The 25,604-nt window shown below is 40.0% G+C and overlaps 1 protein-coding gene across 1 annotated transcript; it reads right to left on the bottom strand.

The window, feature by feature from the left end:
* Nucleotides 1–23,117, bottom strand: CLK3 (CDC like kinase 3). Its single transcript, XM_075208234.1, has 14 exons — nt 22,832–23,117; nt 21,008–21,092; nt 19,267–19,406; nt 16,495–16,687; nt 14,219–14,312; nt 13,522–13,588; nt 13,300–13,416; nt 10,814–10,980; nt 9,668–9,762; nt 8,100–8,229; nt 7,931–8,013; nt 7,099–7,178; nt 1,701–1,791; nt 1–580 (listed from the first exon to the last, which is right to left on the bottom strand). The coding sequence occupies exons 3-14, from the start codon at nt 19,404–19,406 to the stop codon at nt 398–400; spliced, it is 1,440 nt and encodes a 479-aa protein (XP_075064335.1). The 5' UTR covers nt 21,008–21,092; nt 22,832–23,117; the 3' UTR covers nt 1–397.
* Between the last annotated feature and the right edge of the window lie 2,487 nt (nt 23,118–25,604).

The following is a 25,604-nucleotide window of genomic DNA, read 5'->3' as shown; positions in this document are numbered from 1 at the left end:
TAAATGTAACCCTTCCAAATTTATTTAATCAGGCAGCTCAATTACAAAAATATTAAGATGCCTCCAATATCAGCCACACATGCAGTGAGACATTCATACAAAGATAAGTGAAGTCACCCCATACATTCTAGTTAACTTCTTACACATTAGGTCATGGTTGCAATTGTGCAGAGTGCTGAATAATGTGTCCACCCCCCCCCCCCCCCCTGCATTTATCCCTGAGTTAAACGAATGAATGTATGTATGTATGTATGTATGTATGTATGTATGTATGTATGTAAGTATGTAATGAAGATTTATGGTCAATATTGCAAGTACATCTAGTTTAGTGGAGTTCTGTAACAGCCTCAAAGTGGTGGAATGGGCAGTGTCCAATAAAATTCAAGCATTATTCTATTCATCTGCTGAGGTCCCTAGATGTCCTGCTTCCCAAATTTCTTTCTTCAGGGCTCAGATTGTTGAATAAAGGATGTTTGAGGGCCTGGCTTGGCGTAATCCTCAATGTGGGGCTATAATCAAGCATTTTTTCTAGGAGGTCAAACAGCTCACGATGCTCAGGAGAATCTTCCGTCATGTATGACTGAGAAAATAAAAAAGGATAATCAAATTATCAAGGAGTCCTGGAAATATTCTATACTGTATGCACATACTTTAAGCATTCTCCCTTTATTCTAATTTCTTAGCTGCCTCCCTATCAAATTTTGTATACATTTTAAAACCCTCCTTTTTACTTAAGTCTCTTGAATTCCCTTCCATACTTAATTATACTCTTGCTCACTGTTCTGTGACTGGTTTGCTTTACACATCCCATACCAAATAGGCTTTATCACACAATACCTTTTCCCACCTGCTCATTATTTTTGGAACGCTCTACTTTCCATATCTCCTCTAGTATTCCTTGATGAAGGCATTACATGAAACATGCTTTGCACTTTTATGACAAGTGAGGTTAACTAATTTGTTTTATATACAGAATTACTTCTAGTCAATGCTCCCTGGGAAACCTATTCAAATAAGCCTCTTCATAAAGAGGAAGGACACCTAGAAAACTGCAAATTTTATGGCAGTCCTCTGAGCCACGGGCTTTTTAGAAGATTGCATGCGTTACTGCTGACATATCCATTTTGGCCCCTTCAATCAGGGCACTCTGATCGGCTGCATGAAGAGCTGTAGAAGCAGTTTCTTTAGAGCAATGAGTACATACAACAGTGGATGGGGCATTGACTTGATATGCTACCATAAAAATGTTTCCCTTTTTTTTTGAAGCAGCTTATCGAGACAGGGTCCTCTTCTATCTTGTATGCCTTTTAATGCACCTATTGTAAATGCAGCAGTGATTCAGCAACATGCATTGTCAAATACTCAGCCATTTAGCAACAAAGTTTTCTTTGTCATCCCTAAATTCTATTTGATATAGAACAAGTTCTGCCCACCACCCATAATGCCTACCATCCTTTCACCTATTACTGACTTCACAAGTGCTCAATTCTGCAATACTCATGACAGAAAGCAACTGAAATCTCAAACTTGTAAGTGACCCTTGCCCCAGACAATGAATTCCATGTTACGCATAAACTCGGCACCATTCTCATTGTGGTCCTTTGAAAAGGGTTAATATGACAAGAAAATATCAAACGGTGTATCCTGAATCTAAAAAGGTAACCACTGTCCTGGAAAAGATGGCTCAACAGAACGCTTACCCGTAAAGGACGGCAGTTCTTCGAAACATAGCGTCCCTCTGATGTGGTTTCGTCCCATATCAACGACCCATTTTGGAAGTATTTTTGTTTTCTGTTATTAAAACAAGTAAACACGATAAATCAAGCAGTGTTCTCAATTAAAGAAAAAACAATTTACAAAAGAACAAAGAGGATTTTTGCACTTACGTTAAATCCTTTTCTCTGATTCCATCTGGGGGACACTGCTACCACGGGGTTGTATGAGGGCACATGGAGTTGGCACTTACATTAACAGTTTAACTATTTAACTGTTGACAGAAGCTCCTTCCCTCTGCAACCCCTGAAGCTCCTCAGTATAATTGAAAAGCCCCAAGGAAGGGAAACAGAATAGCATGCAACCAACAGAAGAGCGAAGGGCGGGAATGCAGTGTCCCCCAGATGGAATCAGAGAAAAGAATTTAACGCAAGTACAAAAATCCTCTTTTCTCTTTCATCCAATCTGGGGGACACTGCTACCATGGGGATATTCTAAAGTAGCCCTTTGAGGGAGGGAAAGCTCTGTCAATCTGTCCTGCAAAGCTTTGTGGTCAAAACTTGCGTCATGAAACACAAAAAAACATGAAACCAGTAAAACCAGGTAAAGTGTGGACAGAGAACCTGGTTGGCGCAAGGCACAGATAATCTGCCAATGCACTCTTGCGCGCAGCCCAAGAGGTTCTCCACAGAATTGAGGAAATGCACGGCGACACGATCAAGTACAGGCCGATCAGATATAACTCATATAAGCCTGCCTCACGGGGAAAATTAACCACCTAGCAGCAGTTTGTTTTGTAGGCAGCCAGTCACTGTTGTGAGGATCATACAAGAAAAGGGAATTCGACCTCCGCACAGTGGACGTCCTGTCCACAAACATTCTTAGAGCATGGACCACATCCAATGACAGTCACCTCCAGAAGACTTGGAACACAATCTCTTGATTAAGATGAAAACCAAATCACTTTTGGTTGGATGGAAGGTATCTTGCAAAATACAGTCCTGTCAGTATGGAATACCAGATACGTTGAACAACAAGAGAGCCCAAAGTCCAGAAACTCTCACTGCAGAAGCGATGTAGAAGTTGTCTTTACCAACTGTCATGCACAGCAGGTACGCATAACAGGCTCGACATGGCCAATCGGGTACAAATCAGGATCACTGAAATTCCACAGTGTCTGATATCATGGGGTCATGAGTTTGATTCCCGACCATGGCCTTATTCGTGTAGAGTTTGCATATTCTCCCCGTGTTTGCGTGGGTTTCCTCCAGGTGCTCCGGTTTCCTCCCACACTCCAAAAACACACTGGTAGGTCAATTGGCTGCTATCAAAATTGACCTTAGTCTCTGTCTGTCTGTGTCTATGTTAGGGAATTTAGACTATAAGCTCCAATGGGGCAGGGACTGATGTGAAGGAGTTCTCTGCACAGCACCACGGAATTAGTGGCGCTATATAAATTAATGATGATGATGATGGACCTGCCCACCGTCAGGTGACCCGCCTCCAACCAAGGAAAAGGCGCATTCTGGGAGACAACTGGAGCGTCAGAGAGGCCAGCCGAAGATGGGATCCCAACTAGTTGAACAAGAGGTCCCACTGAACTATGCGAGAGTGGAAGCGTACGGAAATATTTCGAAGGTGGAGACCATCTCACCTATTAGTTTCATACATAGTAGGATGTAGACCTGAATAAAATGCACCTTGTTGATTGGTAGAAACACCCTCTCAGTCTGGTGTCCAGTATAAAGCCAATGAAAAACTTTCTCTGACAGGGGACCAACCGGAATTTTTGTAAATTTGGGTTCCTGCACTTGTTTGAATATCGAAAGATGGAGCCGCAGGGTCTGATCCGAGTTAGCCTTAACTAAAAAATTATCCAAGTATAGACTGATGCAAAGTCTAGGGGACACAACCGTGCTACCACCATGATATTTGTAAAGACTTTGTAAATACTTATGGTCTCTACAAAAGGCACTTAAGGAGCCTTGGTAAGGCCTAACAGAATTGAAAGTGGGAGTCCCCACTGCAATCTGCGATGGGACAAAAGGAGTCATTTGGCTTGTGAATCAGGAAGGTTTGAATAGAAACTTCTCCCCATTTGTCTCTCTGGGACCTGGCAGATAACCCTCGCATTAGAGACGTCAAACTATTTCATAGCCAATCTCTTTACTTTGTCTCGTGGAGTGGTGGAAAAGAAACGGTGAGGTGGCTGATTATGGAGGTCTATCATGTCGCCACGTTGCATGAATTCCGTAATCCACCAATCCTGAGCGGAAACCGCCCATTGGTACATGAACAAGAAGAGACATCAACCGACAACAGCCGCAAGGTGAAGAAGAATCCCGGCAGGTTGCAGGCTTTTCAGGGTTCTTAGGCAATGGACACTTGTTGGAATAGGACAGTCTGTCCTTCAGTGACTGGTCCCTGGACGTGATTGGCTTACCTCTAAGACTGCCCGCAGTTTAAAAAGACACCCTGACAGGGTAGACGAAAGGAATCAAAACAAGGTCTATCTCTCTAGCCACTTGTGTGGAAGAAAGCATGGCCTTCAAAAGAACTTTCTATTTTACGGTGAGTGCTATTTTTACAAGTAGCCGAGCCAGGTACAGAAAGAGTAAGGCATGCCAAGCGTTATAGGTGTATCCATCTTATGGTACCTGTTCCCATTGGGCCATCTCACCCAGCCAAAGTGAAAAGAGGCTTGATAACCTACGCGGTACAATCAATTTTCTGTCTAGCCGTATCCATGCTGACTCAATGAGATTCGTCAGCTCTTCAAAAGGAGGAAGGCAGACTACACACCTCTTCTTCAGCCTCTTTCCCACTTTGGTCTGAATCAGAGACCACTAAGAGAGGATGAGCAGACTTATGCCTTTTACAGGAAGTCTGAATGTATTTCATTTTTCAAGTTTCTGTACCAATGAAGTAGACCAAGAAACTTCTACCTGGATTTGACCCTGGGAATCAAGGAGAGTTGATAGGACAGACTTCCCCTGCAACCTTTGAAGATGTCGTAAGGGCAGCTGTCTTAGAAGGCTGCACTGATACATTTTGGAGCAGAGTGATAATTGCTTCCACTGCGAGTATCTCTGCAGAATGGGCGCGCAACTGAAATAGCGTCACCACTGACTGTCCCAATGCAGTTGCCTATGCTGGATCCCCATATGAGGGATGCCCTTGTGAGCACCCGTCTTAGCCATCTGCATCAAACTCCACACAAACTGACTCAAGATCCTACCATCCACTGGGTTAGGCTGGTTTTATATTTTGCAGAGGTAAAATATTCCACCTTGTTTGTTTTACCTTTGTCAGACATGTTTTCGCAATATTTATGATGCAACAGAAATAAGTAACCTGCAACTCTATATCAATAGTCAGTTACACTACATTTATTTATTTTTAAAAATTATATCAACACAATTTGTGCCAATATACATAATGGAAAAATCTTCACAATAGAAAGAATCTCAACAGTAAGACTATCTATGTGAAGGAATTAGTAAAAGTATGTAAATATTCTACAGATATCTATTTGTACAGATCTGTGTACGAGAAATCTGATGTAAGGTCTCATCCCCCCAGAGCCAGGTCTAGGGCAGAGGTTTTTTTTTTTCTTCAAACAGTGTCTGAGGTAAAACTGCTCAGGAGGTTCTTAAACTGTCACTTCTCCTGCACTGGCTCCATGGAACATACCAATTTGTGAAGGGGGAGCTGTCCTATATGAACATGACATGCTGCTCCTCAGGTTTTAACCACTATGTGTGTAATAATACTTGTACCTGTCAAGTAAAATTTATGTGTTATTATTTAAAAGGAAAACAGACAGGCCATAAACAAAGTTATTTCCCAGTGGGGTACTTAGCTGCTGAGGACCCAAGGTGTGTATGAGGATGAAGAGGGAAAGAGTCAGCCGCTGTAATGTAATAGCTGATGTCCCCGTCTTCTGTGAGGGGAGCAGTAAACTGTGCACCTCATTTAGGTGTTGTGGGGGGAGCTCTGCTCTCACTCCCCGCACTGTTTGCGCTCTCATTTTTCTGGCCAGTGAGATCCAAGTCCCCCTCCGCCTAAGCGGGGGACCTGGTATCTCCTTGTAATGGCCGCTCACTGATCAGGGCACAACGCTCTATGCCTGAGGCAGCGAGGACCCATCGAGAGAAATCAGTGTCAGCCTCGTCAACACGCTGCTGTCACTGCCTCTAACTGAAGAAATCTTCCAGCGTAACTGAAATGGACAGAGCGGTGCTCCATTTAGTCCTGTGGGTATAAGTGCTGCTTACAGCACTTACCCCATCCTAAGTAAAAATTAACAACAATAATAATAACAATAACAATAATAATGAAAATCTATTTCAACTAACAGCAAGTACTGCAGAGCAGTACTGAGAACAACCCAACTCCTTGGGCACTTATGTAACACTGAGGAGCTTCAGGGGTTGCAGAGAGGATGAGCTTCTCTCAACAGTTACATTAACAGTTTAACTATTTAAGTGCCAACTCCATGTGCCCTCATACAACCCCATGGTAGCAGATTGGATGAAAGAAATAATGGTATTTCGGCAGCATATGGTATCTAACGACAGGACAACCTTAAAGCCTAATACAATTTTTTAAAAACTCTTCAGCTACAAGAGTGCTATAAACACTGGGCCTCTATAAAGTAGCTGCTGATGTGCAAAGCAATTCGCAGTAGAAGCCGTCCCTCATTATAAGAGTTAAAGCAAAGTAATACCAAAAAATTAAAGTAGGCCCAACACAATGCCCCTCTGTGGCCTGCTCTGCAAGTTGGCTCCTCCATTGTACGCTCTTAGTTTCACAAGACACAACAAACAGTGAAGGTGTGGGATTCTGTACATAAAAAGCATCAACTCAAAGAATATGGAAATTATATACATAGAGCTCTACAAGTGTTACAAATTTATTTAAAAAAACAAAACCCATTAAAATACATCGATCAACCTTTTAAAAATTCTAATGCTGTTTGTTCCAGAGTTAGGCAAAAGGTGTAACAGTTGTCAATTAAGCATTATCAATACTTGTAAGAAAGCCATCTTTATATTCTGTTACTGAATTTTCCACCACCACTTCATTTGGTAAGGGAATTCCATAGCTTAACCACCCTTACAGTAGATGACTCATTCCTATGCCGATTGAAAAAACAAACTTTCTACCATTCACAACTGATGACATATTAATTAGGTCTCCTTTAAGGACATTTATACATTCAACGCTTGTTTGTACATGATCACCATGTCGAAACAAACTTAAAAATATTGCACACACAGAAAATCATCTGCCATGGTCAACAAATAGAAAATTTGTAGGTGGATTGCATACAAAAAAAACCAAAAACATGTATATATAGTAGACAGATTATTTTTTTCTTACTTCGTTTTGTACACCATGCGTCGCGGTAATGGTCCAAGTATTTTCTCCATCATCACTAAATGCTCTCGATTATCATGGGTCTATTGAAAAAGGAGAAAAAAAACAAACTAGTGTAAACATGGTAAAAGGAGTTTTCCAAATTTTTGGTATGAACAGAACTCTTGCAGCTTTAGATTCCCTCTATGCTTTTGGAGGCAGAATTGTTTTATTTCTGTTCCCAGGTTAGGACACAGCTCTGCTATACTCTGCACCATATGCAATTTGTCCCTAGATAGAAGCTTTGTGTCGTATCAGAGGACACCGGAAATAAAAACTCTTGCTGGCGATATAAAGTCACATCAATTAGGAAAAGAATAGACTGCTATAAACTCTTAGAATACAAAACTGTTCAGATTTAAATATGGCAATGTATTTTATGAGGTAATGGCAATTCTACCACCACCATTGTGTTATCTGCAAGTTTGATTATCCACCGAGGAAGATTTCAAGCACAGGCCGGTCTCTGTTTAGCGATAGGCAGTTAGTATAGTTAGCATTGGGTATGCACAGTGCAGGCAAAATCCTCAACTGCATTCACATTGTAACAGTATGTAATTTTTATACTAAAATCATGTTCTGCTAGAAATTTACTGTGCAGAGAATAGTTTTATAAAGGTTTCCTGTTCTATGCTGCACTGTAGAGTAAATAAATTATTTTGACACTACTGCTCCATAACCAGATCTCCAGACAGCTGTAGCTCCCCCATAAAGCATACTGTGAAACTACAGTTACAGACAAATTGTGCTGGTTATTAATACATTTGGAAAACACTGATATAAGGTATTAAAGTACCTGAAAGAGAGTGGAGCCAGTGTAATACTCGTACAGGATACACCCTAAACTCCAAACATCACATGAGTGAGACCAGCCCAGCTCTACAACAAGAGAAGAAGTTGTGGTGAGTGCAGGCACATTATCTATGTAAAAATCATAGAAGACTAACCTGCAATACATCACTCACCTAAAATAACCTCTGGGGGCCGATAGTGACGCGTCGCCACAATGGTAGTGTGATATTCATGGTCAAATGTGGCACTGCCAAAGTCTACCACACGGATACTGGAGTTCTTTACACGTTTATCTTCACACTTCTACAAGGACAAGGAGAAATATAGAAAGATGGAAACAAGGAAACTGGTATCGGTTATATGCAGGCTTTTCAAATTGATCTAATACTATGAATTACCATCTCCTGTATTGTACAGGCATTAGTACACACAAGAAATAAGCTGTATACTATAACTTCCTGTCCAATACAAGTACTGTATGCAAGAGACAGAGAGCCACCACTAATCCTAGTACTGTAAAGTGATAAATAAGCAAATTTCAGCATTTGTTTAAATACAGAAGGGAATTCTTGATAACAGTTGTTTTAGACCATGGGTGCACAACATTTTTTTGGGGCCAAAGGACACATTGAGAGAGAGAACTCATTTGAAAAGGCCTCAAAGCAACTTGCTTAAATGTGTAAAATAATAGTAAACAAAAGTAAAATAAATGACTAGAGAAAGAGAGGAACCTCTTTGCAGTTATGCCATACGTTTCAACATTGTTAAAAGGTCCTATCCATAGGGACAGAAATGTTATCCTGCCACAATTAGGGGGAGCATGACCATCCCATGTAGTGGGTGTGGTCAAGTTACATAGGGAGCAAACAATGCCCCAACATTTCCCTTCTCCAACATCAGCAGCACCTACCCCCCCTTCCCCATCATAACACATTCCCTCGCCTCCTTTCCTATCCACTACACATTATATCTTTACCCCATCAGCAGCATATTCCCCCTCCTTCTCCTTTCCAATTAGCACCACATTTCCCCTTCACCCCCCCCCCCCCTCCCCTCCCCCCTTCGCAACACAATTCCCCTCTCCTACCATGTGTATATTTCTTACGTTCCTCCCAGACAGCAAGTTAGTTAGAATAAACTCTGCAGATGCACAGGGACAGTCTAGCAGCAAATTGGAGTGAACCTCATTCATTCAGATTCACTGCCAGACAGACCTCAGTGATGAATAGTCGTGTTTCACTGCAATCCAACACAGTAACATTGAGTTACAGTGGTAAAATGCAGGGGGTCCTGCGATACAAACACTGCATCAGTATTTTGTCCCAGGTCCCTCTGTATCATGCCCACGTGTTGTGCATCAGTATTCTAGACAAATCCTCTTTAACATTATCAAGTAAGGATTTATTTACAGATATCCATGCAGTTATTGGGAGGACATGTTACCTTAAGTTTAAAGGAAATCACAGACAGCTTACATTATTTTTTTACTGATCAAAAGTCATTTTCAAGCGATGTTGAATGTTCAATAAGTTTGCTACTGTGAATTGTTCTTGCAAATAGAAAACAAATTTCTGAGTGTGCCTCCTTCAGGGCAGCTGAATGGTGAACGGTGGCCAACACAAACTCTAAAGACTATTACTTCTTTTCATATTACACTTTTCACTAGAGGAGGACATGCAATAAACATAACCCATTGTAATTTTATTACAGATAGGTAGGTAATAGAAATATTGTCCCTCACCTTATCTTCGTTGTAGGTAGTATTAAAATCTGAATTCACAAAAAGTATGTTTTCCGGTTTCATATCGGTATGTGTCAACTTGTTGTCTTTTAGAACTGTAAAGAGGGAGAGATAGTCATATTGTAAGATTATGCAAACTCAGACTAAGTAAATTAAGATAATTTTTGTTTCATAATTACTCTATGTTTAAAAATAATAAACATAACCAATAGCATAATACCACTTCGTGAGACTAAACAATCAGTTATAGTAACATTTAAACAGGCAAATAAATGTATACTGAAAATACACAGTATGGCTACAATGTTACCAGGATATAAACTGTATATGATCAGAATATGCATTAATATAGGGGCAAAAGTCTGTACAATTATACAGAGACGATCACACATAAGGAACACTAGGAAAAAAATATATAAAAAATTACAAGAATCAGTAAAACAAATCATAAAAGCTCTTAAATCTTTTTCATTTGGGGAGACATTACACAAATTTGATAAAGGAAGGGAAAGGGTAAGAGCTTGGAGAGTTTCTTGCTGTGCGGTGGGGAAAGCACAGAAAATAACTATTTTTGCACCAGTTCTGAGCTGATTAAGATCAGATCTTTCCTGAAATTTTCAATAGGACCCATCTGGCACCGCCCAGAAGTGCAATTAGATACAAGTAAAAACAAAGATTCAAATAAGCAAAAGTGCTACATGTAACAAAAGATGCCAATGTCCCCTCACTCATGGTTAATTTAAGTAATGAATGAGACTAAACAGAGCAGTACTTTAGCAAGAACAACAGCAGAGTTTTATTTAAAGGGGTGGTTCAAAAGGCTGGTTGTTTGATAGGACATTTACCCTTTTTATACATTGTGCCTTTACTGATGGTTTCCGCCTGGTGCATTCTTTGCCTCAAAGTTTATTTCTATAAATAAAACTATATCTGTAATATTTTGGTTTGCTGAACGGAATCTTATCAGGCTGTTATCCACAAAATCAAGATTACAAACATATCCAAAGACCATCTCAAAATTAACTCCGGTACTGTGAAACAGAGCTCCTTTAAATGCATTTACCATTTAAAGAACCTTAACTAGAGTTTGCACTTATTCTATTCCACATTCATGCAAGACAGTAGACAAGCCTGTAATAAACTCACATTTTAACGCGTGACACAGCTGGAAAGCCATGTGCCGAATATGACCAAGAGGGTAGGGAAGGAAGTTATTTTCTTTCTGGAAGTCAAAAGTACTTTTTCCAAGTAATTCAAAAGCAATACACACATGTCCATGGTATTCAAACCAATCCCGCATCAGTACACACATGCTGGGGATAAAATCACACAGGTTAGAATTAAAGTAGCAAAGGGAATGCCAGGTTTGATAAGCTCTGCACTTTGTTGAAATACAAAATGACCAAGGATATTCAAGGTGGATGCACCTTATGAGTTTGGAGTCCAATAATAAACTTTATTTACAAAGCATTAGAGCTACTTATGGTTTTCAATCCATTTATGGCTTACTAAAATACAGAGGATATTACTGTTCAGACTTACCATTCTACATCTCAGGTGACATAAAAAGGTGTAATGATGCCACGTGCATCATCATTTTATTTATACAGTGCCACCAATTCCGCTGCACTGTACAGAGAATATCTCAGTCACACGACACTGTAAACTACCATTTGCGAGTGGTAAAAACTATAATTGGAGCTCTGCTGGACTTTTACTAATAAAACAGATATCTAATGTACAAGTGAGGTAGCATTTAAGGGTTAGTCATTATAACACAACAACATTATACTTATGTTTCAATAAAACATGTTGTAATGGAACTAGGAAAAACTATTTTAGGAGGGCAACGTTTTTGTCTGTATTCACAAACAAGGAAAAAGTGCCAGGAACTAGGTTGTGCAGTAACAGCATATAGACAAAACATTATATGTTAATTCTATGACAAATGAGGTGTCATTCCACCTAAATAAGATTAGGACAGATAAAGCACCTGGCCCAAATGGTGCTCACACACACACAAACATGTGCTGAAAGAATTAAGCTTGGTAATTGGCAGACCACTATCTTACAATTATAATCAGAATACAATCGTAGAAAATAATTGGATAACAACGTCAGCATTGTGTCATGCCCAACAAACAGAATTAGTTTTTATGTTGAGGCAAATTTCAAAATGGATCTTGGTACTTATATAGGAGGTGATATTTGTATTTTTCTGGTACATAAAAGAGGAGCGTAGTAGTACTATAGGAAAAAACATACATGGGTACAGAACTGATTGAAAGTGTAGTTATAAATGGCACATATAAACTGGGCTGAAGTTATTAGTGGTGCACCACAAGGCTAAGTATTGTGCCTTGTTCTTGTAGTTGGTCTAGAAAATAAAGTGTCCACATTACTGATAACACCAGGCTACTAAGGGTTATTACCACAGAGCAGGATAGTAAGTAATGCAATATAGATAAATCCAGGATCATGTACCTATGCATGGTAATAACTGAGCTATTTAAACATTACAACAGAATACAATTGGGGGAAAAGGAATAATAGCTGACAAAAAGCTTAGTAGTAGTGCAGTGCGAGGCATCGGCTGCAAATGTGAATACAATCCAGGCATGCATAAAAATGTGTGTGTGATACAAACATAGTATAAGTCACTACTAAGACCATTTCTTGAGTAAGTGAGAATTTTGTGACCTCACTGTAAGGACAGAAGAGAACTCAGAGTGGTGTGACCTCATTAATGAAGGCAACAGAATGGTTAAATGATAAAAAGGGTTACAAAGTTTCTTTACTTTAAGGGATAAAAGACACCTTACAGGTGATCAGATATACATTTATAAATATATCTAAGATCAATACAAAGATTTAAGATGTAATGAAAATTTTGTACCAAGAACTACATAAAGAACAAGGGACCATCAGTAAAAGAGGATGTTCTTTACTGTAAGGGTGGTTAAGCTGTGGAGTTCCTGACTATATTAGGAAACATTGGCTAATTCACTAACAGAATGTCAAAATGGATTGGATGCCTTACAAGTAATGCTTCCTGCTATTTACCTATAATTACTAGTGGACATTATGGGAGCAATTCATCCAGGGAGTTTATCAGATTTAAATTTTGGGGCTAGGAAGAAATTTACACCCCATATAAGCCCCGGACAGCTGAATTGGTAACTGTTGATCCTGATTACAGCAAAGCAAAACAATCAGTGCAATATAATTAGACTTTATAAAAAGTTGAACTTTAACATCAATTATTTACTTGCCAGTGTTGTAGCACCAAGTTCCTCAAACATGACCTGTTCCTAAGATCTGAAGACACTACATAGACTTTTCACTTTAAAGTTTGTAGTTTAATATTAATGCCGAAGGCATAATATGTTTTTATATTATTATTTATGGGCTTCTGTAACCAACATACTATAATATTGGATTTATTTTTCTTTGTTGCAAATTTTTCAGATGTATTCGTGCCGAGTGGTTACAAAACTGGATAGGAATATCTCATTGTAAACAATTATTATGAGCATTAACTGTCATTTCTAGACATACACTATAGACACTTTACATTCTAAAACTTCTCCAGGTGAAGAGATTAGACAGGTAAACTAAAAAGATGTTCTTACTATTTATTTTCCTGATCACGCTCTCGAATCTTCTTTAGGACATTAATCTCTAGTTCAGCTGCCTCCCTGTATTTTCTTTCATTTCGTATTATCTTCAGAGCAACTCGGATGCAGCATCTGCAAGAGATATCAAGTACATATTTAGAAGATGATTAACCTTAAGTAGGCAGTAGGGAGATTCTGCCATAGGTCAGTGAAGTCAGGAGTTCCACCTTTACAAACCTGTCATGATCCAGACACTCCACCACTTTACCAAACGTGCCCTCACCGAGATTACCGACAATTTCAACTATGAAAACAAGAGTAAAAAGTTTTAGAATAAAATATAAGGTCTGTGTAACAGAATGACCAACTCCTTCACTGCTAGGCAGATCTCCAGAGTCCATCTGTTCTACTAGCAGACATTTCATCTACAGCCCAGTTACTAAAGTGGGCATTATAGCACTTTAAGGGAACCAGTTCTAATCCTAAAGGAATCCAATTTATCACTTTATACTATTAGCAGTCATATCCTTAACATCTGGCCTGCTGTGGACAACATCCTGAAAATCCTATCTAATCATACTATGCATCACCTTCACATAGCCAATAATAAACAGCAGACATAGGAAGTCTTTTCTAGCTGGTGTAAATGAGGTAGTGGAACACAATTACTTCATGGTTTTGCTAATATTCTACATGGATACACAATAGAGAGCAAAAAACATCACATGTGCATTTTAGTGCAATGGGATTCTGAGTGATGCCTTTGCATTTGACAGTGTGTTCGTTTAATGACTAATAATAGCATCTAGACAAGAGGGACTCTGCTGGTATGCTCAGTAGTGAAAGATCCTTCAGGCCTGCTCTTTTCTTAAGGGGAGGGGGAAGTCAAGGGAAAAGCAGAGAGGTTAAAGTTTTACGGATATGGCATTAGTACATCTGTCCAGGATACGATCTCCGGTCCCACACACCAGGTGCCCTTCCTTGTCATCTTCAACATTCTCACTGTCTTTAGTACTTCGCTGGCTCTTCTGCACGGCCAACAGTCACCCAGAGATGCAAGTTGTAGTTTCCATTGATGATAAAAACCGCGAAGGTGGTTACATTAAGAAGACACGATCCAAGTCGGTGTAGATTGAGACGGTGTGCATATAAAAACATAGAACAATTGAGGATATTGCAAAGGCAGACGTCCAAGTTAGAGACAGCTACGCTTTGAAGCTGAACTGAATTCAATAAAGCACTTTCTCCTGATTAAGTTTCAAAATCCACTAAACCCTAAATTATCTAATATTAGCCATTGTAAATATCAAATGTACACAAACAAAACAATCTCAAAGGGTTATAAAACATAATTAATTACATTAAAATTCATCCAACAAGAAAAAACAAGCTTTTTGTAACACTCACAAACACCAGTTAAAACTGCCCACAGCGAGGTCACCACTTAAATTTAAAAAGAGTGAGCACAAGATGTCAGCAGCACTGTTCAGACTGCACTTAAGCCACTAGGTCTGACTGTCCTCGACAGCCATAGAGGGTACCGAGGACAGTTGTGTTTAGTACCTAGCACCCCGATCATAGCACTCAGTGTTCAAGGTATATGTTGTGCTTCTGCAAAGTGCAAATCGTACAATGTCACAAGAACTTCTCACAGCTAAGGGCAGTGGTAGGAAAAGCCCCCATGAGGTCTTTCCTGACTGCTAGATCTATTACATCCACTTTATACTGAAACATCAGTACTGGCAAAGGGAGAAGGGCCATTAAAATAATCAGTATGTTCCCCAATTTACGGAGATAAATATAGTTTCTTGGGCTATAACTATGGGTATAATAGTAAAATTGGCAAAGTGGTCCTTCTCAAAACAGGAAATACCCATTTCTATTCCCCTTGTAATACCTAGCTAATTCTTAATTAATGCAGTCAGTTTTGATGTGCCAAATCCCCTGCATAGAGCGTTTTGATGTGCCAAATCCACTGCATGCAGTATTTATATTTTTCCTGTGTAGATCAATGCACTGACTAAAATGTGGGTTTGCATTAATGCCATTTTGATGCACTAAATCGTCCCTGAAAACCATAATGATGATGTCAACAAGTCCTAAAACTATAATAAACTGAAAAAGATCGAATATACAGCAAAGTAGAAACAAAGTAAGAAATGTATGCTTTTGCACGTAGCCAAGATGCAGTGTCTGCAATAGCCTTATACCCTCTGGAACCATCAACAGACACACCAGCTTCCACAAAAGAAGCATTGCACTTGGTTTGTAGTGCTGAATAGTGTACACCAAAATCACTTTAGTTTGCACCCCAAGAGGGAATTTTCACCCTTGATTCCATCAGTCCTCGACTACCAGATTGCAGCCATGTAAACCACAACTGCTGAAAGCCAGGAGAGGAGAAATGTCAGCACTGCAGTGGTTTCCAATATAGCCTTGAGTGGGGTGTATAGTAAGTGCAGTCTCTGATTGAATTGGCTGCAACTTCTGTACCACCAGGAACAGCATTTACTACATACATATTAAGCAATAGTTTGAATATCTTGCACAGCTTTCACCTCTAGAATGGACAGCTCTTTTATCTCCCAACTGTCAATAATTTGATAATGGTTTGGGCAACAATGGGATGGACCCACCCAAGGTGTAGGGAAACAAGAATGGGGGGATGGTAGACTTAGGGGAGCGGAAACACCTTTAATAGCACTTTGTGATTCATCTATTAAGCATTAAAGATTTTTTTAACCCAATAGCCAGCACAATAGAATAAAACAAGAAATTCTGGAAGATATATAATAAAAATAGACTATATGCATCAGAAATTTTACAAAAAGGAGCTTACATTGCACAAGTTGAAGATTAAAAAAATAAATAAAATAATCCCTTCATATTGAACGAGTGCCCATATCCAGTCCCTCTTAACCGATATATTAATTTAGGTTTATGAATGTTACAAAATGCTTTTCCTTAATGGAGCAACCCATTTTCAAATTATTGTCTTACTTTGAGAGAAACATGTGTAATATTTGTTACCATTATACTGCTTTTTTATGTAATGCAATAAGAGCATACATTAGTAGTCATTACATGCTATGGCAATGAACTGTTACTGTAAAGCTGAATATACTGACAGAGCACTCATCAGTGGAACCCAGCATCACAGAATCAGGCAGGATAGGCTGGAAATCAATCCCCTGTGTCCTCTATACTCACCGAGGAAGAGTAGCTACTAGACGTGGAGTGAACGTGTTTGAGAGACACCTGATGACAATAGTTTCTAGTTCTAGCTTTCTCCACAGCTGCTGAGCGCATAGAATAGATCTCACTTTGAGATGAAGCGCTGACAGTTATTGGATCTCTAGAGAGAGCTTTGTGGAACCTGCCACAGTATGTTTCCCTTACGGGGCTGCATATTATAAAAAAAAAAAAAAAAGTCAAACTTTACGAGAAAGTAATTATTCTTGAGCAGGCCACACATGAAAAAACAAACAATCTTATAGGCGCTACGATGAATGTCAAACAACATTAACCCTAGTCTGTGTAACATGTATGTAACAAAATGCTAATCACAGCAAACCCACCTGAGGGGGGGGGGGGGGGGGGGGGGGGTAAATGTATCAAGGTACGATTTTTTTAGCATGTTAAAATTGCGGCAAATCGCAGGTGATAACCCGCGATTTTAGTCAAAATTTTCTGAAATGTATCAAGCTGCGATTTTGACCCTGATCTTCAAAATCGCTGGTCATTGGCCTGCTTCGCTAGCCCTGTTTTACCTGTTTTATTAAGCTTCGGCCTTCTTCCTGCTGATTTCTACCATCTCTTTCACTATCTGTCAGATGTAATCTGATTTGCTTTACCCATGCACCTGTGTTTGTATATATTTGTGTATCATGTTGTGACATGGTTCTGTTTTCTGTATATGTAATGTACGGCGCTGCGGACCCTTTGTGGCGCCTTATAAGTCAAAGATAATAATAAAATCTCTGGCGATTCGCTGCGATGTAAAACACTCCTGTGTTAACCAACTCTCCTGTGTTGTAGCAGCGAGTTGTATACACATCACTGTTACACTGCCTGTCATGCAGCTGTAAAAACTGTAGAGAATAGATCAAAGTAAAAAAAAAAATAAAAAAAAAAATTGTGGGGTTTTCCCCCGATTTTCATGGAACCAGCACTATGCAAACCAGCAGGGATTGAAGACACTATAGCAGGAGGACACTCGGCAGGTGTCCCCCTGCCATGATGACTAATCTCAGACTGTTCAGCGCTGGGCTGGATTCCCTAGGGAATGGGGTCCACAGAAGAAAAAAAAATGAGCAGCACCACCCCCCCTTTGGGACACCCAGCCCAGTGCTGATAGCACTAGGGCTCTTCCTACACCCCTGGGCAGTGGGTGTAGGGTAATAACGTAAAAAAAAAAAAAAAAAAAAAAAGAGGGAAAAAAAATTATTTGTAAGATCCACTATTCTTCTTGCTTGAAGAAAAATAAAAAAGGGAGGAGCCGCCGCAAACAGCTCCTACCTAGTAGGAGCTCCGATACACAATGAACTTAGTTCATTGCGCTAGGTCTATTTACAGTATTAGGTGATTTTCCCTCGCTGGTGGCGTCCGTTTGTTTTTTTTTTAAAAAACTCTTTTTTCGCCGTTATTACCCTACACCCAGCGCCCAGGGGTGTAGGAAGAGCCCTAGTGCTATCAGCACTGGGCTGGGTGTCCCTAGGGGGGGGGCACGCTCGTTTCTTTCGTCGGACCCCACTCCCTAGGGAATCCAGCCCAGCACTGAACAGTCTGGGGTTGGTTAGTCATTATGGCAGGGGAAACCACTGCCGAGTGTCCTCCTGCTATAGTGCCTTCAATCCCGGTTGGTTTGCCTAGTGCTGGTTCCATGAAAATCGGGGGAACCCCACGCAAAATTTTTCCCCGATTTTCACAGAACCAGCAGTAGTCAGGCAGCACTAGGGTTAAGACTAAATAGAGAGGGGACCCCACTCTTTTTTTTTTTTAACTTTGATCTATTCTTTAGTTTTTACAGCTGCCGGAGCTCTGGCAGCTGTATGACAGGCAGTGTAACAGGGATGGGTTTATACAACACGCTGCTATCAGGCAGCGTGTTGTATCTGGCGTGTTTGAAAGTCAAACCCTCCTGAGTTTGCTTAATCGCAGCTTCATACATTTGAGAGCTGTATAGCTGCAGTGGAAAACAGTCGGGAGTTTGATCTCTAGTGATTTTGCAAATAGCGATTTTGACAGAAGCACAACTCTGGCGATTTTGCATGAAATCTCAGCTTCATACATCGGCGAGTTTCAACTCTCCCGAGAAAATCGCACCTTGATACATTTACCCCCTAGTCTGTCTAAAAATGATTAAATATCACACACACTCGCTATTTATGAAAAACTGCCACTACCAAGAGTTATATTCTTCCAACATATAAAATACCATTACAATTTATAACCCACTACAATTTTACATCAGTCAGGATGATCACTAACAAAAGAATACCCTGTATTTCAGTTATGTAGTGCTATGTAAGTCCAAGCTTAATTAGCACGTGAATTTATTAAGAACACAGAGACAGAACGTTATTAAACTGAATTTTATGTGGCAAAATAGCCACATGCTTAAGATATTCAAAATAAGAAAGTAATATACAGTAATATTAAACAAGTTTTGGTTCAAAATAAAAAATTAGAAATACAGAAATAGGAAAACTCACATAAAAACATACTGGTAGGTTAATTGAGCGCAGACTAAAACGGACCCTAGTGTGTGCTTGTGTGTTAGGGAATTTAGACGGCAAGAACCAATGGGGAAGGGACTGATGTAAAAGACAATTATTCTCTGTATAGTGATGTGTAATATGGCAGTGCTATATAAATAATAAATCTAAGCATTAATTATAGGGTACAATCATCCCCATATTTTAAAACAGCATGTGTAACATAACCCACACATAATGGCTTCCATTTATATCATTTGCTTACCTCCTGGATCGAGAACTGTGTGGCGATTTCCAGTACCGAAGCAGCCTGTGTCGTCTATCACGTTCCCAACTTGGAGAACGTTTCCTTGTTCTGCATGTCCGGCGTCCCTCAGGGGACCAGCGCCTCCTGTTACTATACATCTGACACAAAGGAAAAGTCCCCAGTTATATTCCCAACTTAGAAATATCACACAGGACTTTGCATCTTTCAGGTGTACTATATATCTGCCAGACCTTAAATGAGTTTAACTGGTACTTTTTTTTTTTATCTTATTTTTGTCCTTGCACCAATAACAATCCAGGATCTTAACACAGATAATTATCTACTGGTCCTGCTTAGCAACAGATTTCTCTCCACTAGATTTAATATATCTAATTGTACCTCCACAGGGATGCCAACTATCGCCTCTGATATTAGTTCTAATGATGAAACCTTAGCAAGGAGTATTAGAGCATCGGAAGAAGAGTCGGGTCCAGTGCTAAAATACACACTACATCTCTATGTAAATAATGTACTTTTGATGGCTTCCAACCTTGAGACCTCGTTATCAGCCTTATGGGAGAGCATCATATTACAATCTGAACACAGAGAATACAAAAGTCCTGGGAATAATGTCCCAGAGCAACCCAAAGCTAGAGACAAAACTCACTGCCAGTCTCTCGGGTATATGCAACTTAAATTTTACTTTATTATTTGATGAAAAATTGTTTAAAAGTTTGGGTTAAATACGAAGTGCCATGGTTGAGTCATGCAGCAGAAACAAAAAAAATCCTGTGTTTGTTTAGAAATATATTCCACTTACCTATAAGATTCCTTCCTATTGTCCATTAAATAATGTCATCTTTCATTTACAAGAAACAAACGGCTAGAATTCTTCTTTACTTGCCAAACAACCTTGGGGACTTTTCAATTCCCAATGTAAAAAATATAATTTAGCATGCATCATAGGCCAACTCTGGGAACAGTTATTGCCTTCGGGCAGGAAAGTATAGGCAAAGAGTGCAGTTGGAGTCTTACTTCCCCCATAACAGATCTTTTCTGGATGCCCTTAGAATTAAGACCCCATATTCTTACATCCACAGAAGCATACAAGTGCAAGATAAAGCTATCAAATCAACACAAATAGTATGGGACACAGATACACCAGAGAACTCATTATTACTTATAACATCATTTTCAGGTTGCTCTCTACGGTGCTTCTTCCAAATTCAATCTCACTTTAAGTTGGAACAAAGTGTCCTGTCTGGTTCAGACGTCACATAACTCACTGCCGCAAAGAAACAGCGTTGTTCCTTAATTTTCCTCCTCTCATCCTTAATTTAGATATTTAATTGAACATATTATATAGCATCCAGAGTGGCTTTTTCACAACACTTGAGAGCCCTCTTGGACAAAATAGCCAGGATTCAGGCGAGCTATAAAACGGAAACAATTGAATTGAGATTAACAATGAATCTCTCTCCCTTTATTAAAATGGACTAACTGGCAGAGGCAACCTCCTCAACAGAATCCAACACTTGTGGAATTGCGTGATTAGTTCTTTTTTGATATGGTGATTGCAAACACCAAAATGAAGTTATGCAGATGATCTTTCTCATGCTACAGTTCTTTTTTCTGCACCAGTATTTAGTTCACTTTAGGAAGAATATAGATAATATACCCCAGTTTTAATACTCTCCCCTGCTCACCGCTCTTTCCCAGTGCTACAAATACAGTACATTTCAGAGGATAAAACACTCACCTTATCTGATCTCACAGTGGAGCAAGAACAGATTTAAACACCATCATACAGTGCTTCCATAAGCACATGTGACATCATCAGATAACTGCAAGAAAATATTTGTTTTTTTTAGAACATTAGATTTACCCACTGAGAACAAAGACATTTACAGTCCCACCCAACATGTACTATGACACGCTTTGTAAAAAACTGTAATAAATTGATTATTATATGAAAACTAACAACAGTGTACTTACACACCATTTGTCTGCTAGTTTAATTAGTTACAGTTACTTGTACACAGCTAATTTAATTACAGTGAATTTAATTCACACAGTAAAATTATGGAAAGGTAAAGATTAGCAACATTTATAAAGCCAGCACAGAGAAAGTTGCAAGAATAATATATAATAAATTTCATTGTGCAGAGGTGTCCCGTGCAATATAAAAAGCAGGTATGATTTAATCCACAACCATGCTGTCGAAACTGGAATTTTTCGCCAGGACAGGAGGGCAAAATGACTGCCTGCTCTCGAGGTACAGTAAAAGTTAGTGTTCTAAAAGTATTTCCTAAGGTCATAGATTCCCCACATTTAAACCCCCTGACACCTGCACAGAATACACATAATTTCATCAGCCGTGGTAATTTTTCTAAGTGTTCCCCGTTGCAAAGTACTCTACATTTTAGATACATTTAAAGTTTACTTCTTTCAAGTTGAAATGAAACATGTATGCATGTTTCATTTCTTGCAATTTGCAATATCATATGTATTCATGTACAGCATTACAAGTAACACCAACAGTAAACGATGCAACATATACAAAATGTTGAAAGCTGTCAACAAATGGCACTCTCTGGGATGCCAAAACAATTGCCTGGTCCAATCAAAATTCAGTTGGATGTACTTTTATAAAGCAAGACACTAAATAATTTTACCCATTCACCACAATGGCCTTTGAGTGTAGTTCCTGGGTAACAGGATTGTGCATCTAGTGATCCATTGCCTGTCCATCATAATTCAGTCAAGCTTAAAACAAATGGGTGTAGGGAAATTCATTGCTAAATTTGTAACTAAAGTTATCCTAAAACTGCTCGATACAACCCACTCCCCTTCCCTCCATTCCCATTGACTAAGCGCTGAATCCAGAGAGCATGCTCAGGAGCTTATAGTAGCATTGACTAAGAGGGACTGCAGTTGCTGTATTGCAGTTTCAGCGTTTTCTTATCATTTATCAACTCCATAGCATTCACATTGTCATGGAGACCATCTATAACTTTTCCTGCACCACAAAAGCTGAGAACACACCATAAAGTAAAAAAAAATAGGAGCGTTATCCTGAGGTAACCTCTGATCTAATTTTTCATATTATCTACATTTTGTGAATAAGACTGCTACGTGGTCATATTTAAAGTTTCAACATACTCCTTTACAAAAATAAAATAAGTTTTACCACATACTGCAATTAGCAACCTAATTGGAGCAGTCTAAAATTTCTGTGCTCAGGAGTCCACCAAACTAGCAGAAGCAGGGCAACAGGAATACTACTAGAGTAACACTACTCTCATCACTATTGTATATAAGCAGAAAACAAATAAACAAACAACTTATTACATAGCTAAATAAGATATATTGAAAATAAATGTAAAACAATTAAATAGCTCCTTGTGTTACACCCTAGGTGTAATAACACATCACAGGAAAGGAGTCTTGGAATGTAATACTTATCACAGTAATGGAGGCGTATTGTGCCAGCGATATATAGTCCTTTGCCATAATGTATAGAAGAGGCTGACATATGACTTGCAGCAGCCCATGCAGTAACAAACATGAGCAGCCAATTCACCTGCAGTGTCCACTTCATAATCCAGACAGGGACTGTGATCACAACGCTGGTGCGGACTTCTTACAACTTCAACGCCCAAATCCCGTGTGCTCACAGTCACAACTATACGGATACGTCCAGCAATGACATGAAGCGGAAATCGAGGGACCGTAGACCATACACCACCCCTCTTCCAGGAGGGAAGCAGCTGCTACTGCCGTCTTCCTGCACCCGTTACTAAACTCACCCCTAGCGCCCACAATGTGCCCGGGGAATCCGTGACATCAACACCCAATGGCCCCGCCCATTTCCTGCTCCACTTCCCCCTGCGCTCCAAGCCTCGACCCGGCGTCGCGCGGTGTTTGGCCAGATTTGGTCACATGATTATGACGGTCAGGCGCACGTTGTATGTGTTTTGTAGCCAGATAGTGATACGTTCACATGGCGGGAAGAAACGTTTGAGTCAGTTGTCCCGTAAATGGGAAATAGGCGTGTAGAGATGAGGCGGCAAGAGCCAGCATTTTTCAAAATGTTCTGTTATGAAGCCAAGACATGAGATATCGTTGTTGGAAATTGTCAAACGGTGAAAAGGTTCTGGAAAGATTTGGGGAAGGTTCCACTTACACTTAATTAAAAAGAATGTCGATAAAAAACGCTTTATGACACATTATACCGAACCTAAGCCAAATATGTGTTTTTTTTCTGTCCCACGCATGTAAGCACACAATTTACAGGTTGCAGATAATGTCCACTCATTGTATAGGTGTGTGCCTCATGAAAATTTAAACTAAGCGCTTCAGGCAGGACTCATGAGAAAAACATCTACACAAGGACACAGATCATCTGGGTGGTGCAGTGGTTAGCAACGTGTGTTTTATTGTGGTTTTAAACTTCTGTCCTAATCCCCCCCTCCCCCCAAGTCCAATTGTGTGTGAGTATGCGGCCAGCATTATACAAGACGTAAAAGTGGTCATCCACTAGTGTCAGTGAAGATGTCACCTTGTCCACAGCAGCAGACACTAGATGGAAAAGTGAAGTGCTGCTCATAGCTTTCCAGTGAGGGCTTTTGAGTAAATGAAGAACAAGCTGACCTGATGCAACCTCCTGGCCTGGATGTTTGCTCACAGAAGCAGCAGTTACAGCAGAGGGATTTATCCACACAGCCAACATGCAGTTCTAGGATTTGAATCTCCCTGCCAACATGCTGTTCTGACATTTGGAAAAGAGCCAATAAAGATTGATCCCTAGATGATGCAGGGGCCACTACGAAATGCCTATGTTTACAGGGTCAGGAGACAAGTTTGGTGAGCATAGGGACAGTCTCTGCTCCTAACATGTAACACCAGTTGTCTCACCCTTCGAATGGGAAAAGTCTACATTAGCCATCTAGGCTTTTATGGATGCCGGAGCTGCCAACAGTTTTATTAACTTAAGTTTCATCATAAGGATCACTGTTCTCTTGCTTCAAAAGATTTGACTTACTATTGTGTAGGCTCTGGATGATTGGCCATTGTCCACCACCTCTGTGACACACAAAATCATCTGTTTGCTAATGTGCATCGGATGGAAACATCAACCTTGGCGCCATCAACACAATAATCCTCAGAGACAAAGCAGATTATAGTGTGGGGTGAGACATGTCAGGTGACATACATCCTATTAGCCTGTCCTACCGAGCCTGCTCAACCAGCAAACGGGATCATTTGTCCAAACAAAAAAATCTTCTGCAACCAAGCAAGTCTACCAAAGAAACACCAGGTCTTCAACAAGAGGTAAGGAATGATACTCCCACCACACAAGAAAGTATTTGCCCAATCAAATTTTGCCTGGTGCACTAGAAGTACTCACTCTATGAGCCAGATACTAAAGCCATGTCCCTATACATACAGGAGAACCATGAAAAAGCGTCCTTACAAAATCCAGGTGTTTCATGAAAAAATAATAGTTGACCATTTTTGTACTGTTAGTAATTCTATAGGAGTGTTAAGAATTATGTTCTCTCCTGTTTGAGCTGTCAGCTCTGCATTACTGCTGCAACTATGTGTGTAGGCTCAATCCTGCAGTTAAGCTGCTTGTTAGGTAAATAGCAAGCTTCTCTTCAGCACCAAATCTAGCAGGGGGAGTTGGTGGGGAGGATACAATAGAGCAGTGCTCCGCAACCGGTGTACAGCAAGATCTTTGTAAGTGTGCTGTGCCGCCATCCTCCGCTTCTGAGGTGAGGGTAAAGGAAAGAAGATTGTGGTCAGAGAGGGGAGGAAGACAGAATTGGAGACGTTGGAGATGTCACAGAGATGGGAGAACACTAGGTCCAGGGAGCGACCATCACGTTGGGTTGCAGAAATTGTCCTTTGGGAGAGGCCATAGGAGGAAATGAGAGTTCGGAGTTTAGGGGCATCAGTAGTAATAGAAGTCAGTAGGGATTTTAAAATCTCCACTAATACTAGTAGGAAGATCAGAAGAGAGGAAATGGAAAAGCCAGTCGGCAAAGTTGTCAAGAAATTGGCAAGAAGGGCTGGGGGGCGATAGATAAAAGCAACACAAAAGTGAAGAAATGAGAAGAGGCGGATGGAGTGAATTTGAAAGGAGAGGGAGGGTTCAGGGGGTTCTCTACTCTTGATATTGTGTATAGTGACAAAGTGAGTCTGAGTTTATATGTGAAACATTTTGATCCCTTTATATGTGTAGCCCCAAGGCTACTGTCCGAATCATAGTAGTAAGCAGAGAGTTCAGCACACTAGGTCAGACTAAACTATCACCAGCGCAGATGGTAGGGAGAGAGAGTTTAGTAAAGGCT

The sequence above is a fragment of the Mixophyes fleayi genome, chromosome 4, assembly GCF_038048845.1.
Source record: "Mixophyes fleayi isolate aMixFle1 chromosome 4, aMixFle1.hap1, whole genome shotgun sequence".
NCBI lineage: Eukaryota > Metazoa > Chordata > Amphibia > Anura > Limnodynastidae > Mixophyes > Mixophyes fleayi.
This window is presented reverse-complemented; position numbering and strand designations above follow the sequence as displayed.

Excerpts from the sequence above, each read along its gene's own strand:
- CLK3 (XM_075208234.1), bottom strand. The coding sequence starts at position 19,406 with ATGTATAGTAACAGGAGGCGCTGGTCCCCTGAGGGACGCCGGACATGC. Across the intron at positions 14,313-16,494 it reads CTAGTAGCTACTCTTCCTCG|AAGAGCCAGCGAAGTACTAA; the intron begins GTGAGTATAGAG and ends TTGGCCGTGCAG. Across the intron at positions 8,014-8,099 it reads GCCCCCAGAGGTTATTTTAG|AGCTGGGCTGGTCTCACTCA; the intron begins GTGAGTGATGTA and ends CTCTTGTTGTAG.